This window comes from Astyanax mexicanus, chromosome 3 (genome assembly GCF_023375975.1).
Source record: "Astyanax mexicanus isolate ESR-SI-001 chromosome 3, AstMex3_surface, whole genome shotgun sequence".
NCBI lineage: Eukaryota > Metazoa > Chordata > Actinopteri > Characiformes > Acestrorhamphidae > Astyanax > Astyanax mexicanus.
Window position 1 is genome coordinate 34,305,902 of NC_064410.1, and position 17,470 is coordinate 34,323,371.

Consider the following 17,470-nt stretch of genomic DNA (forward strand, 5'->3'; position numbering starts at 1 on the left):
TGAGGCATGTTACTGAGCAGATACCAATAGCAGTTAACTTTATCATATTATTGGCTGTGTTTTCTCCAGAATAACTTATAGTCCTCTCTGTTGTAGATCCTGCCCGTTTCAATCCATCCATCATCTTGTACTCTCCTTTGGACGTGTCCGGCCCCATCGTTCCCCTGCAGTGTTTGGTGATAGGAGCTGTCCCCTCTCAGGTACAGGTCTCCTGGATCATTGACCAAACTGAGCGTGAAGGATGGACAGAGTCGAGCTGGACAGAAAACAGTGATTCGGCTCAGGAATACACTCGAGCTCAGATCACTCTTTCTGAGGAGGAGTGGAGAAAAGCTGATCTGATCGAGTGTTTCGTCGCATACGACGGCAAAAACACCTCTAAACGTCTGGAGAAACAGGGTAAGAAAAAATTCCAGCAATGTGCTTTAGTAGTAGTAGCCCAACTATGGAAAGGTAATTATATATTTGGTTGGTTTGTTCCATTCCTCATCACATTTGTCATTCTTTTTTTGACTTATTAACTTTCTTCTATAAAAATAGATGTATTCATCTAATGATGTATTTTACTTATTATAACTACTATGTACTCGTACTGACAAGACTCTTTTTAGTGTATTTTAAGGGATTAACTGACTTTTAGGTTCACCTGGTCCCTTTAGTATATATAACTTCTGTTTTCCCTAGTTCTTTGGAGGGTTTTATTTGTGTAAACTATTATTAATTACAAGCGTTTTCCTTGTTTGTGTTTTCTCTGTGTATTACCCAATGCCTGTTTTTAAGTATTGCCTTGTTTTGATTCACCATGTACTGACCTTGGACTTATTTTTCTTCTATAAAAATAGATGTATTCATCTAATTATTTATTTTATTAACAGTATGTATTTCTTAATCTTGAAACATTATTTTTATATTTATTTGTATTTTTTTTTTTCTATGGATGTAGTTGTAGGTGTGTGTACCTGGCCTCTGTACCTGGGCTTCGGGGTTGCATTCGTCACGGTCACTGTCACTGTCACTGTTGTCGTTTGTTTTTGCAGAGGTAAAGAAAAATATCTAAATGTATGAATTTTTATTTCAGTTTTAATTAATTAAATATATACAATCTGTAATAGTTACTCAAATAAATAGATTTATTTACTGGTCCTCATATATCATAATTACCTTATTTTTTATTTTCTCTGCAGCTAAAAGGTTTGTTATTCCTTTGTTTTAATCCCAAATTCCTTTAGTACATTTATTAACATAATGTAGGATTAAGATGTGTATATGCCTTTCTGTTTATAACTGCATCCATGTCTTTTCAGGGGCCTTGGGGGGAAGGTTCAGGACAAACAGAAGAATCATGGTAATAACTTACTATGAAACAACAAATATACAAATATATCATAAAAATACAATATAATTATGGTACCTAAACAATACAATTTTGTTGAATTAAATACAGGAAAACAAAACTTACTGAAGCCCACCTCAGAGACCTGGACAGTGAGTAAACACAGACATGATGATGATTACCTTTTATCTATATAGAGCATCTTTAAAGTTATGGATCTTCTTTCTTTTTTGCAGGTTGTGGAATATTCCTGCTATAATCCAGACCACAGTGTGTTTGAACCTTTGATTAAAACTTAAGCTCTTTAATTTTCCAGCTTAGCAAAAATATACAATTATATATACTTACTTGTACTGACAAGTCTCTTTTTTAGTGTCTAAAAGAGAAACTGACTATAAACTAAAACTGTTGGAAGAAAAGAGATATTTGAAATAAAATGTAAATATGTGCCCGGACTCTTGCACCCCTCACTGTACTGAACACGTGATTCTCCCTCCCTAGCTCTTAATCACCTGATTTTGTAGATTCACCTGGTCCCCATAGTATATATACCTCCTGTTTTCCATAGTTCTTTGGAGAGTTTTATTTGGGTAATCTATTATTCATTGCAAAGCATTTTCCATTTTTGTGTTTTCTCTGTGTATGACCCCATGCCTGATTTTTGAGTATTGTATTGTTTTTGTTTTACCATGTACCGACTTTAGACTTTAAACTAACCCAATAATTTGCTGATTTTTGTATTTTTGCCTCTCGCTGCCTGTTTTGAATGTATTGGTATTGTCCATTCATAATAAAGCCTCTTTTAAGGATCTGCCCTTGTCCCTCCCACCTGGTCATTACAGCATCCATATCCAGTTAGCAGATAATTTACTTTAGTGCAAATTGCTTTGGATTACATTACAATATATTACATCACAAACACAAAAACAGTACAGAAGAAGAAAAAACATACTCTCCAAAAGGTTCAATGGAGGTCATTTTTAAGAATTTCCTTTGATCCATTTATTATGACTTTATATGTTAAGAATAACTGCTCGATTTAAAATATGAAAAAAAGTGAAAAATGACGATTAAATTATGCAAGGTTTTTGTGTAGCAGTGTATTTATTTCTGCATTAGAGATATTTCTAATTCGCATAGTTTACATGCTTAATCATATGACCATAATTTGTACACATTGTTTGAAATTATATATAATGAAACAGATGCAAACATGAATATAAATACATTCATGAATAATAAAAAAACAGGCGAATGTAAAAATGTTTTTATTACAAACAAGCATCAACAGATATCAACAGACTGTTTGTAAACAAGAGCATCTGCACTTTACACATTTACTTTTAATGGTGTTGCTATAAAAGTAGCCATTTTAAACCAGTTATTTCAAATAAATAACCCACAATTAGAGAATGACAAAGAATATTGTTAACGTTTTTCACTGTTTACTTATCATTTGCACAACATATGGCAGGACAATTATGCACTGAAATGCTTGTGGTGAGGCTCAGGTAATTAGTCTACAGCAGAGGTTTAAATAAATATATAGATCTAAGCACTAAATAAAACTGAAAATGTACTGAATATACAGAAGAACCTATAAAAATAATCCATTATTTACACACATTTAAAATATTTTGAATTTGAAAAATGCAAACAATGTAGTAAAAATTATTTTTGTTCAAAACGATGATCAGATCTAATTATTTTTTTAAATATATATATTTTTTACAGATTTAAAACAACAAAATATGTTTATAATTAAAATTAAAATAATCTATAACTTTTTTACATTTTGGACTTGGATGCTGATGTTGATTCCAGAACCTCACACTCACTCTGTAGAAACGTGACACATCACACTTCTACTGCATGCTGTTTCCTGGTGGAGCACGACGCTGCTGTGGCCGCAGTGATGAAGAGCAGAAGAGAGGCGGTGAGACCTAAAGCTCGGTGTAGAGCAACATCAGCGTAGCATCCCTCCTGCATATCTGTGAGAAAGAGATCAGAGACCTTAGTTTATGTAAGCCACATTTAGAGGCATCAGCAACTTGAAATTACATTGTATTAACATTTCATTAAATTCATTAGAGTATCTGGTTGGAAGTAGAGTGCCCTTGATGATAAATGATGGAGAGCATATTAATGAATCAAAATTGAAACGAGAGAACACTAATATTTAATTTAGGTAAATTAATATAACATAACATAAAAACTGCTAAATGATCCAATAAAAGAATGAAACCTCTACAAGCATTTATTTTAATTGATGGGTATGATGGGAATACAAAAGATTGTGATGATAGCAAAGGCCCACTGACACACCCTAATTTGGGCTTTGTGTCACCTATAGGGCACTAAAATAGGGCCCTTTATTTAGGGCCCAGATTTCTGACACATATCTCTGTTTTTGTGTTTAACTCTAACTAAAAGAACTCATTTTCCACATTTCTCACTTTGCATGTGTGTTTAAAGGGGAAATCTATAAATGTTTTCCTGACCCTGTTTAGACTGATGGACGTTTAAACATTTTTTTTTTATTATTATTTAATGATTTGAGCACATAAACCAGCCTTGTTTGACACCCAAGAAAGGCAAACTATACTGCCTGCTACTGTTCTTAATAAAAAAAAAATTCTCAGTGCATTCCTGAAAGTTAGTTACCTAGTATTCCTTTCTCTAATATGTGACTTTGCTCTTATTATATTTAAACTATAGCATTTTATATTACCTTACACTAGGCTATTAATAGAAAATCACACTTAGTAAATATGACATACATTCACATCATAACTTATTTGTCTCCATTTTTATATTACTTTTATTTATTTTATTATTATGATTAATATTTTAGTTTATCCATTATATTTATTTATTTATAAGTGTCAGACTAGGTTTTACACTCTTACCGTTTGGTTGCAGTGTTTTGGTGAGAGTGTGTCCTTCATGCTCCACCACACAGGCGCAGCTCTCTCCTCTCTCACAGTCCTCAGGCCTCAGCAGCGTCTGACTCACTATAAACACTTCACCCTCACTCCACACACACTCCACCTGACCACGCTCGCGCCTCACACCTTTACTCCAGTACACCTGTACCCGTGATGGCACTACACCTTTCACCACACACTGCACAGGTACTGCAGAGCTGGAAGCGGAGCTGCGGCGGAACCAGATCAGCTCAGCAGAGGGCGCTGTGGAGCTGAGTGCTGCTCAGACAAGAAAAGAGAACTTTCAGAAAGCAGAATGAGAAATTGTGCTGTTTTTTTCAGACACTAGAGGGCGCTCCTGATTAAGTCCAAAATGAACGGATTTTAATGGAGCAACTGAGCAAAATCGTATTTGATAAATATTTAATCATTTTATACTGAAAAATGTATTCATTTCGTAGCACAGAGCAATATCAAATGTTTTAGTACCAAAATCATAATTGTTAAAGTATTTAAACTGCAGTTATAAGAAGGGTGGCGTATTGAAATTTAATACCGAAAAAGGTTCCATTTCAAAGGTTTTATTTTTGAGTTTAGTGGATTTTTTGTGGATTTTGTTGCTAAAGACTTTTTGCTTCTGAAATCTCTCATTTGGTTTTGGTTTCCTTTTTTTGCTTCTTAGTTTTGGCAGTTTTCACAGGTGGGCGGGGTTTAGACGAAGGCGTTCCCCCTAATTCTCCATTGGTCACCCGATTTTGGTATGTCTCATCTGAGGGTTCAAGAGACCTGTCAGTCCAATATCAGGCGACCAATGGAGATTCAAGGGGAACGTCTTCTTCTAAACCCCGCCTACCTGTAAAAACTGTGCTAAAACTCAGAAGCTCAGAAATACAAAAATGAAAGCTAAGATTGGACATTTTTTAAAATAACTGCAAAAAACAATAAAGTAACCAAGTATATTTCAAATATATATATATATATGCTATATTTGTTGTTTCAGGACTCACTCTTGGGCTCCCTCTAGTGCTTGGCAATAATTTACTACTATATTGAGGAAAATAGGAAGTGGACAAGCTGTCCATGACCTGGCTCTGGTGGCACTATTATTAAGACTGCAGGATCTGAAACGAATACAGTTTTTTCTACTTTTTAAACATAATTAAAAGCTGATAAAATGATGAACGTCTGCGCATGTGTGGGATGGTGAGCTAGCTGTAGAATGGCCTCCAGTCTGTTGTGATCCAGACAGTAAGGGTGAGATGCGTGGGTGCTTTTGCCTCATTAAACACTTCTTCTACCCCGCACACAGTGTGTCCTGTGTGTATTTTGCCTGCTAAGAATACACAGAATTTTACCTGCCATTTAGAATTAATGTATTTTTTAATATTACATTTAAATAGTCATACATTTTAGTGTTATTTATTAATTGAATAGTTTTACTATTTTATCACACATTCAATAAATATTATAATTATGAAAGAATCATATTTTTCCTTTTTAAATATATATATTCTAAAGAGTTAACCTGTCCTGAGATATGAGGAAGATTTACATACACACTTACCCTGCACATACACACTTGTGCCATTGCCAATATAGATCTTCTTTTTGTCTGTAACGGTACAGTAATAGATCCCAGAATCCTCAGGTTTTGCATTATGAATGACTGTTGGACACACTGTGCCCTGTGTGAGGAGGGTTTGATTCCAGAGGAGTCCGGAAGCTTCTTTACTGATGGCCAGTGTCCCTCTGCTGGGTCTGACCCTCAGCCAGGCCACAGTGTAGCAGTAGGCCTTCACTCCGTTCAGCTGGCAGCTCATTCTTACTGACTCTCCTGACCTCACCTTCACCACCGGGGGGAACTGCACCATCCTGCCAGCCAGCACTGCAAATTCCAAATCACAATTCAGCTTTTATTTATGAAAGGAAAAACAACTGCAACTACTGATTTTACCACCACATTATGTTTCATAGATTTTGGCACCCATATGGAAAAAAAATATCATGGAAAATATGTGAATAATTAGTTTAATATAAAGTATGTTGAGCAATTTAACCACAATGTTAGCCTTGAATGTTACAAAAATACAATTTGTAACATAGCTTATGTCAAGCTGTGTTGAACAAATGCAAATATTCAAGAAATAAGTATTCAAGAAATTAATAACTGGGCATTGGGACAACTTAAATACAACAAGTTATAATAACTCATACTCAACTGTCAGTGTTTCTGTTATTTGGTATATAATAGTAGTCAATTAAGTAATAAAACACAAAAACAATGATTTACCTTGCTTAACCCAGTTAAGGTGTTGGGTTAAGTTTACTAAAATAATTCAATTAAAGTATATATTGTACAATAATGTTGAATTCAAGTGTGAACATTGCTGTATGCTTAGGTCAGGTTTCGTTAAAGCATCTCAGTCAAAAAAAAAAAAAAACTAAACTAAACAATTTGACTTAATTCACATATGAGTGTGTATCTCAACAATTCTATCTTTATATTTTTTATTTAAATTTAAATAGCTTAATCACGGATTAAATAAATTAGTTATTTCATATTTCAAGGTATTTATTTCAATACATATTGTCTGAGAGAAATTATATATAAAATATACAGATTTCTAAATTCTGAGAGAACATCTTATTTACAATATCTGATTTGCTTGGGATTTATAGCAATTAATCTTTGCTAAAAAGACTATTATATTTAAATGGTTTAATCCCAAACCACGATTCTTGAAACAATGGCTTTTATTCTACTGTGACATTGTGTCTCTATTTATCATCGCAGACTACTGCGATGATAAATAAAGCTAAAGCCGCTACAATTCTGGGGTTGGATACAATCAAATGAGCAGATGACTTGCTTTTAATTCAATAGGCAAATATCAGACACTCAATTTCTTTTTCTCCACCTATCTGCTGTGACAGTGAATGGGATGTTTTCTGTCTGTACTTGTATTTTGGCTCTATATACTATGTACAAATATACTATATATACTATATACTTGTACAAATCAATACAAAAAATGCAGAAATACAGATTTTGAACAAAACCAATTTAGTCATATGTTGTGTAGCAGTTGAGCAGGATTAAAAACACCATGTTATATAAAACCAGAGTGATAACGTAATATATTTCTTTATCTATACCACAAATGGAACTTTTTAAATGGTTTTCAGTTATATTTAGCTTATATTGAAAAAAAAAATACACAATTTAAATAAAGTTTGCTGAATATTTGGGGTCTAAAACTATAATTCGACCTCACCACAACAGTAACCAAGTGTCTGGAAATTACGTCAAATAAAATATATTTTTTAAAACTTTAATGTGAACATGTTCATTTTGACTCACCTTTGTGTGCATGCTCAGACTGAGAAAAACGAACGAATGAACACAGTTACGCATATACATGTGCAGAAAATCTGATTACAGTTAAATTCAGCCCTCTTAACTGGAGTTCACAAGTAAGCATTACATGAACACTCGAATAATCAGATAAATGCATAACCTGATTAGTTTTGGAATCTTGAGTGCATGTAAATGTAGTACATTAAATACCAAAACATAACTACAATTTTTACAGCTACGGCTTGTGTCTGTCAGCATAATAATAATAATTCTAGTATGACATTTTCAGCTTTAATAATCTAAAAAAACATATTAAGACAAATATGGATGCCTTACCTCTTAAAGCAGCAAAAAAAATCAGAGCGAGCAGAAGCAGAGCGTCCATGCTGAACATGTAACCGCTACACACTAAACCACTGAGTGAACGATGAGTACATCCTCACTTTCTTCCACTTTATTATTTATATTCTGGTCTTCTACTGACACTACAAAACCCACTCACACACTGACACTGACACCAAACAACAGGTTACATGTTAATTTTAAGAAATATTGATAGTTAAAATCACATTAGGCTTTGTTTCATTAACCTGTTTTAATATTGGGACACAAAAAACATACTATATTCCAGAGAATAAATTAAGCCCATTGTCTTTGATAAAGGCATATTTTTAAGCATAAATTACACTCTTCCTTTGGGGGTGGTTTTGGTTGATTTTTGGTTAAATGTAAGTATACACAGTTTGGGTAAGAACAGTTGGGGTCCAAAGGTTTATTGTTCTTTTTTGTGTTCTCGTCAGGAGAATATAATTCGAATTTGGTGCAAAAGTTCTATATTTAGAGGGTTTATATACAGTGGCGTGAAAAAGTATTTCCTTTTTCACTTTTTTTTACACAGGGTTTGGTTTGGATAGTTTTTTTCTTTATTAAATATTAAATTATCAATTAAAAAGTGTTTTTTACATTCACTCAGGTTAGCTTAGTCTGACATTTAAGTTTGTTTGATAATCTAAACAATATTAGTATCACAAAAAAGTATAAACAAAAGACATCTTTAGGTGTGCAAATACTTTTTCATTTTTTTATATATATATATAGAATGTCAGCATTAAACTTCTGGTAGAATTCGGACTCTTCAGACTAAAATTACAAATACTGAAAATACTTTCCAGGTATGGCCCCAAAGGCCTTTTTTAAAAAGCTGATGTTAGTCCATTCCATACTGCTTTTGGGGTCACTGTCCTTTTGTTACATACAGTTCTGTCTGGTGTTAACCATCTATTTTAAATACTGTCAGAAAAAAGGTACTGAACTGGTGCATTTTTCTTCTCTGAGGTACAAACAGTGCAAATGTATCCTCAAAAAGTACAGCATGACTCTTCAGGTCCAACAGTATCAGTTAAAAGAAATGAAAAAAAGGTACAAAGGAATATAATACAAATATCCCCTAAAAATATAATAAAGATATATGTTTGAGAGAACCACCCCAGGGAGAAGAGGGGTAACACCACAGAAACAGTACCTTTATGTTTAGATTGTGGTCACGGTGAAAGAGTCTTCTCAGAACAGCATTTTTTCTGCTGATGGGATGATTAGTGAACTGAATTTCTTAACTGCAGGTGCTGCGTTCCACATTAAGACAATGAGGACACAGAGCTGCCCCCAAAACAGCAGAAAATCAGCCACTTCCTGTCCACACACTACACCAACCTGACATCAACAAATCCTGCACACAAACCTGCCCTTATGCACGTTTGCACACCTACACACCATTACTGAGGTTCAGAGTTATTGAACAGAAGTTAGTGACCCGAGTGTGTAACCCTATAGATGTAGAAATACAATAGCTTCTTTAAAAATATAAAACAAAAAAGTTTTGTGGTAAAGAAACATTTAGCCATACATGAATTCACATAGAAAATGAATGCGGGTCATTTTTGACCTATATGTGAATTAGAGAGGTAGTTCAAAAAGGGCTTTTATTCAAAAAGTAAAAAAAAAGGTAAAAATAAAATATGGATGTACTATGATCAAAAACAAGTTAATTGAGAAATACCTTTAATTCTGAGTGGCTAAATGAAATTATTATCATAGATATATCATAGAAACCCTCAGCCATACCTGAAGTTACATAAAATATGAATAAAACAAGGATGTACTATGATCTAAAACAAGTTAATTAAGGAATACCTTGACTACTAAATGATTAAAATTCATTGCAAAGATATAGAAAAGTAAAACTCAGTTGGGTCACTTTTGACGCAAGTTGGGCATCAAAAGGGTTAATTAGATAGAAGCTACAATTTGCAATTTTTAAAAATAGTTAATTAATATTTAGACATCCAGAATGAACATCCGTATAAACTCTAAACTAAGGAGACAGAAATTGATTTAATTAACTTTTTTATTGTTACCTTTAACATAAGACTGAAAGAGGATATACATGAAATCTTTCTGTAATTCTTTATGAAGGTTCAGTTATAGTTTTTCATTTCATTCATATAATCCTCTCTTCTTTTCAGTTCCTGTAAATGATAAAAAAAAAAGTCAGACAACCAGATAACTTCAGAAATACATACAGTTCTATAAATGAAGAAATGTGTGCATACTCACCTCTGTTGATTTTTGAATTTCAAAGCCAACTTTGCAGCTATTATTATCAAAATCAGAAGACAGGAGACCAAAGACAGAGTCATGTATAGGTGTTTTAGAACACCACACACACTGCATGTGTCTGCAGGGAAAAATCAACAGTAATGTAATGTAATATTGATTTAAGATAATCAAAGTGAAATTTATATGATTTAGACTGTTTTGATATGGATGTGCATAAGGATGAACATATTGTTACATTTTTACAATGTTCTCACACCCTCTAAAATGTTTTATTGGGCTTGATGAAAAAAAAAACTATTTGGCACACACACATGACACAACTAAATGTACACTCAATGTGTGTCAATTGATTCTTGTACAGATTAAGAGTGAAGTTATGAATCTTTCAAAATGATTTTAGTCTTGAGATTATCAATTATGAGATTGATAATTTATTCCTGTGCCTAAATTAAGTTTTAAGCGTCTGTAGATTTAGAGGAATGGGACCTTTTGCAATTAGCGGACCACTTAACCCACCACAAACCTTACTGAGGATCATGTGAAAATTTAATCAACCATTTAACATCGAAACAAAAACAAAACAAAATAATGTAGCCTGTTAAATGTATGTAGTGTGTAATGCATGTGTGACACATCATGCAAGGTGTCTTTTTATGAAGTAGTAGAGGTTCTTAATGGTGTCCTTGATATAACCCAATAAATGGAGCTTGAATATCCTTGCAGATTTTTAAACAGGGGTGGAGTAACTGACACAGGGATATATACAGCTCTGGAAAAAAAAGAGACCACTTAAAAATTATTCTTTGATTTTACCAAATTAAAAACCTCTGGAATGTAATCAAGAGGAAGATGGATGATCACAAGCCATCAAACCAAGCTGAACTGTTTTTGCACCAGGATTGGCTTAAAGTTATCCAAAAGCAGTGTGTATGACTGGTGGAGGAGAACATGTCAAGATGCATGAAAACTGTGATTAAAAAACAGGATTATTCCACCAAATATAGATTTCTGAACTCTTAAAACTTTATAATTATTAACTTGTTTTCTTGCATTATTTGAGGTTTGAAAGCTCTGCATCTTTTTGTTATTTCAGCCATTTAAATTTTTCTGCAGATAAATGCTCTAAATGAAAATAGCTTTATTTGGAATTTGTCTGTAGTTTATAGAATAAAACAGCAATGTTTATTTTACTCAAACATATACCTATAAATAGCAAAATCAGAGAAACTGATTCAGAAACTGAAGTGGTCTCTTAATTTTTTCCAGAGCTATAAATAGTGCCGCTGTGACCCACTGGATACTAATCAAATAAAATCTTGGGTCATCTGAATCCTGAATCCCAAAAGTCAAGTCTTGGGATTATAGAGTGCAAGTCAAAATCAAGTCTTGAGTCTCTAGGTGGTGAGTCTGAGTGAATTCTACAGTCCTAGTTGACTCTCAAAATCTAGGTGTGATTTTTAATTGGGTATTGGGTCTCTGGGGTGTGGTCTTACAATTTAATTCTTGAAACTTGAGTTTAAAGTATCAAAAACTATGTAAGTAAATAGATTTTCAGCTTATGTTGGCACTGATTGTACTTATGTGATATACTGTATGTATGTACTAATGTAGAAACTATACATTTTAAAGATACTCAACCATGTGGCTGAAGCGTCTTGTTGAAGGTGTCTCTGCCGTACTCCACCACGCACACACACAGCCGATGCCTCTGCCACTCTTCAGCAGAAATAATCAGCTGGTTGATGGTAAACTCGGGGGCATTACTGTACGTGTATGTCAGTGTAGAGTGAGTGTGTCCCATCACCTGCCTTTCATCGAGGAGCCAATACATCCTGACCTGAGCTGGCAAAACGCCAGTGACAAGACACTGCAGAGACACGATGGAGGCACTGGAACTCACGGAAGAGGTGACCTCCACTTCTGGAGACACAAGGGGATCTGGGGAATAGACATATTTGTAATGAACATTAATAGAAAAAAAATAATTAGTTGATTATTCCGTATCAGAGTGTGAAAATAATGAGCATAGTAAGCAATGGTATCATACGCATGCATAAAAATGTATAGTATTAAAGAGCGTTTTTTGACTTTAGAAAACTTCAACATATAGCCAGTTACAATAAATCTCTTTATATTTAAAGAAAATCTTAACCAAGAAAATTACTATTCATGCATCCAGATGGTCTTTTGAGTTGCCCTTTTAAAAACTGCTGTGTAGACCACAGATTATGCATTCACACAACATAAAAGCTGATGTTTAAAAATGGTTTAATGTTGTGTACTGCTTCCAGTTTCCCTCTCCCTTAACAAAGCAACTCTTGGAAAAAATGACGTTTTGTTGTTTTCTTAAAGTCATAAGAAAATGTGTTTTTTTTTTATTTACGTAATTTATGTAATAAAAGCAAAGTTTTAGTTACTTTAATACAAATAAAATGTGTTGCCCTATCTACATCTCTGGAAAGAATTAAGAGACCACGTCAGTTTCTGAATCAGTTTCTGAATCAGTTTCTGAATCAGTTTCTCTGATTTTGCTATTTTTAGGTACATTAGTAAAATGAACATTGTGTTTTTTGTTCTATAAATGACTATAAATATTTCTCAAATATCCCAAGTTTCTCAAATTCCAAATAAAAATATTTTGTCATTTAGAGCATTTATTCGCAGAAAATGAGAAATGGCTGAAATAACAAAAAAGATGCAGACATCAAATAACACAAAGAAAACAAGTTTACATTCATTAAATTTTACGAGTTTATAAATCAATATTTGGTGGAATAACCCTTTAATCACAGTTTTCATGCATCTTAGCATGTTCTACTCCACCAGTCTTACACACTGCTTTTGGATAACTTTATGCCACTTCTGGTGCAAAAATTCAAGCAGGTCAGCTTGGTTTGATGGCCTGTGATAATCCTCTTAATTCTTAAAATTAAAGAAACTCATAACTTTATTTTTTTTTTTACTTTTTTAACTTTTTATTATTCTTTATTTCCAGAGCTGTATATAAAATAATAAAAAAACTGAATAAGTTAGGGCCCAAAATAATTTTGCATTGTCTACATAAAACCTGATTACTATAATTTATTTCAATAAATATTTTAGAGTATGTACAAAAATGTACATGTATATATAAGGATATACCTTATATAAATCAAGAAGTACTACTATATAAATAGCCTTTACATATACATAGCCCCTAATTAAGTACTAAACCCATTCTTTTCAAAATTTGTAATGCAGTTATTTTGTTTAACAGATTTTTTAATTTAGAATGATCAATTATAGCTGTACACTGGATTAGTATTTTTAAACATATTAAACCCTTTGATGTTTAGTTTATTTACTCTTGTGTGTTGATGTGAGTGGTATCACTGTGGTGAGATCTGTGGCGCTCTCAGGGGTTGGTCACTGTCCAGACAAAGAAAAAATGTATGTGCAACACATTCCTAAAATGTTATTATGGGATCCACAGGTAGGGATACTTTTGCTACAACTGGTGTCAAAGTACATCCGTCTATCATCAGAATAAGACTGCTCACGTTTAACTTTAATGACACACCTCCACAAAGAACAGCAATGGAACAATGGGGTCTGGGCAGATGAGCCCAAAAGATTATAGAATATGTGTCTGGCAAAAGCAAGAACCTCAACTCAGCTGTGAAGCACAGAGAGGTCATGGGTTGGGGCCACGTTGCACCATGGCCTGGAAAGCTTTACATCAAAGAATCCAATACTAATTATTCACTAAAGAGTGCTTTTGTAAACTGTTTGGCAACATGTTCATAAACTAAAGCTAAAGCGAAGGTGGAACATGCAACATGACAATGGCTCAAAATTGCCAAATATAAAAAGCAGTGCACAGATTCTTACCCTTCACAATAACCCTGGAACCGTTGCCAATGTGGGCAAACTTGCCTTGCACCACCACACAGTAGTACATGCCGGAATCCTGCACTGTCTGACTGGAGATGACTGCAGAGCACACCTCAGTCCATCCGTATGAAGAAGACTTTATAGTGACTTTAGACGGGTCGGTTTTACTCAGGGTCATGTTATCAGAGTAGGTTCTCAACCAGGTCACACTGCAGCACGGTGAATATAACTCAACCACGCTGCAGTTTAGAGTAACGGTCTGTCCAGTTGTTACCACCACCACATCTGGCCACTGAGTCACGATGGAGGGATTTGAGTCTGTAATAAAAAAAAAACATATTAAAAAATTAAGAGTCCACTTCAGTTTCTGAATTAGTTTCTCAGATTTTGCTATTTATAGCTATATGTTTGAGTAAAATGATGTTAGTAAACCTACTTTAATTTTTTTTGGCTCTTCATCTGCATTAAAAAAAGATAAAAGTTAATCTGCTATTACATTGCTAAACTAAACACGTTTATATACATGTAAATGTGTCTATTTCACTTATTGGACACTTATTGGATAAATCTACACTAATGCTCCCTACTCAGCCTGCTTTACATAAAATATGAAATATGCCATGTAAGCTATATAAAATAAGCTACTTATCCGCTTATTTTGCAATTATCCAAACAGAAAAAAAGGCAAATATACTGATAAGGTATATTGGTAAATTAATAATATACAGCTCCGGAAAGAATTAAGAGAGCACTGGGGAGTTTCTGAATTGGTTCTCTGATTTTGCTATTTATAGGCATATTTTTAAGTAAAATGAACATTGTTGTTTTATTCTATAAAATACGGACAACATTTCTCCCAAATCCTAAAAATGAGAAATGGCTGAAAAAAGTTTTCAGACCTCAAATAATGCAAAGAAAAAAAGTTCATATTCATAAAGTTTTGAGTCCAGAAAATAATATTTGGTGGAATAACCCTGGTTTTTAATCACAGTTTTTATGCATCTTGGCCTGTTCTCCTCCATCAGTCTTACACACTGCTTTTGGATAACTCAAAATCAGGAACCCAGTTGTCTGAAAATGTAGTAACAAACATGACAAAACTATTAGGACAAAACTATTATACAGGACAAAACTATAATGTGTGTTATTTGATTAGCTAATTAATTCAGTAAATTATTAGTGTAATTTTGCACAAATCTCTTGATAAATAAATATCAAAAACTCGTATTATTCTTATTCTCAGCTTATTATCAGATCCACCTTCAGCTATGCCTGTTTTTTTTAATAAAGCAAACTAATTATACTCAAAAATAATCATACTTAAAGTTAAAAAAAAAAGTTTTTTTATAATAATAAAAAAATGTAATGCTTATTTGACCCTATTTTAAAAAGGTTCTATATAATATCTTAGATCTTAATTTTAATTTTAAACACTTTATACAACAAAAGCCATAAGCACTCAGGCTGTTATGATTATTGTATTGTCTACAATGAGTCAAATTACTTAAATCAATGGTTGATCATTTTACTCTTAACATTACGAGTTAAAATTATTTAATTATTAAAATGGACAAAAAAACTTCAGGAATACTGAATATTGCTGCTGCCAAAATGAATGCGTTTACGTCCGAAAGAAAAGAGAAAAAAAAGGTTTTTAACTTTAAGTTCATTTAGTCAAAAATTGAATTATATTTTCTCTACAATTTAGATGCTTCAATAAAGATAAAAAGATGCTTACCTGTCAACACAGCATTAACTAACCACAGCAGCAGAGGCCAAACATACATCCTGAAGTCGCAGCTGAACATCACCATCACCATTAAACTCGTAACAGGTCAAATATCTTCTCAGACTGAGCTCAGCAGACACCCTGCCCTCAAAAGCAGTTAAAGCAGCTGTAAACCAGAACACAGTCCCCCCCCCCCTTCAAACACTCGTTTCACTGCCTCTTTACCATCCAATAATGATACTAATGATGTAGTGTTAAAAAGTGTGACAACAGGTATCTTTTTTGTTAGTTTCCACAGTGCACCACAGTGTCTGGTATTTCAATATTCTGTATTCCCCAGCAGCTCGAAAAGAAGTGTGGCTAACTTCACATGTATTGGAGGAAGCATGTGTTAGTCTTCACGTGTTAGATACCCTGTTGGGGTATCCTAATGAGTGGATTGGGCAATTGGCTGTGCAAAATTGGGGAGAAAATGGGAAAATTTTGAAAAAACAAACAAACAAAAAAAAACAACAAGAAAACTTTATATTCAGAATACCTAAAAGCATGTCTCAAAATGCTCAGTGACCAAAGAAGGAATTTAACTAGAGTGAATATTGGCTGTGAGTTTACACGGTGGAGACTTAGAGCTCAAATAAACTACAAGACTGACCCAGAACTGCTACTTTTCTCCTGAACAGGTAAGCTAACTGGCTAGCTTATTCAGTCAGGTAATTTATCACCACCACTAGAGGTGCTCACTAGGGACGAGCTGTCTTTCACGCGGGGCTCACTCGCCGAGCGCGGGGCATAGCTTCGCCGGGTGGGGGGCTCACTCGCCGGGCATGGGGCTCTCTCGCCGAGCGCGGGGCTCTTTTTCACGTTATGCTCAAAACAAACCTATAAATAATTAAGAGAACATTTGTGCATTTGGAGTCATGCAAACCATATTTTTTTGAGTCGCCACGATACCAAAGACACACTGACACGCCCTAAATAAGCTGTGCGATGTGCGGTTGATAACTTGCAGACAGATCAATAAAATAGGGCCCCATATAAAATAGATAATTTCACTTCTCTTAATATTAAAAACTTTATAGAATTCTGAGAGGATAAAACTGATAAAAAGCTGAATTCCACCTGTGTTCAACCTTTGTGATGTCAGCAATCATCACAAGGATTTGGACCAAAATATATATATATATATTTTACTTTAATCAGTGCTTTTAAAAATACTTGACAAACAAAAAAAAGCCAAATCATTACTTGTGTAAAAGTTAAAGGGATAGTTCGGTATTTTTGACATGAGTCTGTATGGCATCATCATAACCAGTGTCGTGCATCCACACTGACTTACCCCCCACAGCGTCCTGTGAGCCGAGTTCTTGTCCAGTTTAGGTCAAAGCGAAAGTAGTCCGGCATGTTTGCTGGGGTCAGGAAAATAACTCCTTTTTCTTCCCAAAGCAGTACGTGTTCAAAAGAGTGATTTATTTACATCACAAAAAACTAACCCTGCAAAAGTCACGCCTCGTAAATCACTTGGGTCCTACTTTCTCTCATTTCGTATCAGTGCGCGTCATTCTGACAGCGAGCTGCGCACGCGTCAACAAGTGAGAAGTAAACAAAGCGACCCAAACACGTAGGCTAGCTGTCAG

At 34.1% G+C, this 17,470-nt stretch overlaps 3 protein-coding genes across 6 annotated transcripts in view; 1 reads left to right on the forward strand and 2 right to left on the reverse strand.

Moving 5' to 3' along the window:
* Positions 1–2,142, forward strand: part of LOC103029421 (immunoglobulin kappa light chain-like) — a 36,130-nt gene extending 33,988 nt beyond the window's left edge. For 2 of the 4 annotated variants that reach the window (XM_049476404.1, XM_049476405.1), the window contains exons 3-7: positions 97–399; positions 944–1,039; positions 1,305–1,345; positions 1,445–1,485; positions 1,570–2,142. In XM_049476404.1, the coding sequence (XP_049332361.1) occupies positions 97–399; positions 944–1,039; positions 1,305–1,345; positions 1,445–1,462 (458 nt within the window). In that variant the 3' untranslated portion in view covers positions 1,463–1,485; positions 1,570–2,142. The remainder of the gene's footprint in view (positions 1–96; positions 400–943; positions 1,040–1,304; positions 1,346–1,444; positions 1,486–1,569) is intronic. The other 2 variants (XM_049476403.1, XM_049476402.1) reach the window with 2 other exon arrangements.
* Positions 2,143–2,571: 429 nt separating this feature from the next.
* On the reverse strand, positions 2,572–6,655 carry LOC103029955 (immunoglobulin alpha-2 heavy chain). The gene is made up of 3 exons (XM_022683063.2): positions 5,825–6,655; positions 4,243–4,539; positions 2,572–3,324 (listed from the first exon to the last, which is right to left on the reverse strand). Exons 1-3 carry the CDS (start codon positions 6,129–6,131, stop codon positions 3,191–3,193), a joined length of 738 nt encoding a protein of 245 aa, XP_022538784.1. The 5' UTR covers positions 6,132–6,655; the 3' UTR covers positions 2,572–3,190.
* A 3,353-nt stretch (positions 6,656–10,008) lies between these two features.
* On the reverse strand, positions 10,009–17,031 carry LOC107197760 (uncharacterized). Its single transcript, XM_015607234.3, has 5 exons — positions 15,846–17,031; positions 14,105–14,425; positions 11,873–12,172; positions 10,232–10,352; positions 10,009–10,143 (listed from the first exon to the last, which is right to left on the reverse strand). Exons 1-5 carry the CDS (start codon positions 15,925–15,927, stop codon positions 10,137–10,139), a joined length of 831 nt encoding a protein of 276 aa, XP_015462720.3. The 5' UTR covers positions 15,928–17,031; the 3' UTR covers positions 10,009–10,136.
* Positions 17,032–17,470: the final 439 nt, after the last annotated feature.

Excerpts from the sequence above, each read along its gene's own strand:
- LOC107197760 (XM_015607234.3), bottom strand. The coding sequence starts at position 15,927 with ATGGTGATGGTGATGTTCAGCTGCGACTTCAGGATGTATGTTTGGCCT. Across the intron at positions 14,426-15,845 it reads AGTTAATGCTGTGTTGACAG|ACTCAAATCCCTCCATCGTG; the intron begins GTAAGCATCTTT and ends TTTTTATTACAG. Across the intron at positions 10,353-11,872 it reads CAAGACGCTTCAGCCACATG|ACACATGCAGTGTGTGTGGT; the intron begins GTTGAGTATCTT and ends TTTTCCCTGCAG.
- LOC103029955 (XM_022683063.2), bottom strand. The coding sequence starts at position 6,131 with ATGGTGCAGTTCCCCCCGGTGGTGAAGGTGAGGTCAGGAGAGTCAGTA. Across the intron at positions 4,540-5,824 it reads CACAAGTGTGTATGTGCAGG|CACTCAGCTCCACAGCGCCC; the intron begins GTAAGTGTGTAT and ends TTGTCTGAGCAG. Across the intron at positions 3,325-4,242 it reads CAAAACACTGCAACCAAACG|ATATGCAGGAGGGATGCTAC; the intron begins GTAAGAGTGTAA and ends TCTTTCTCACAG.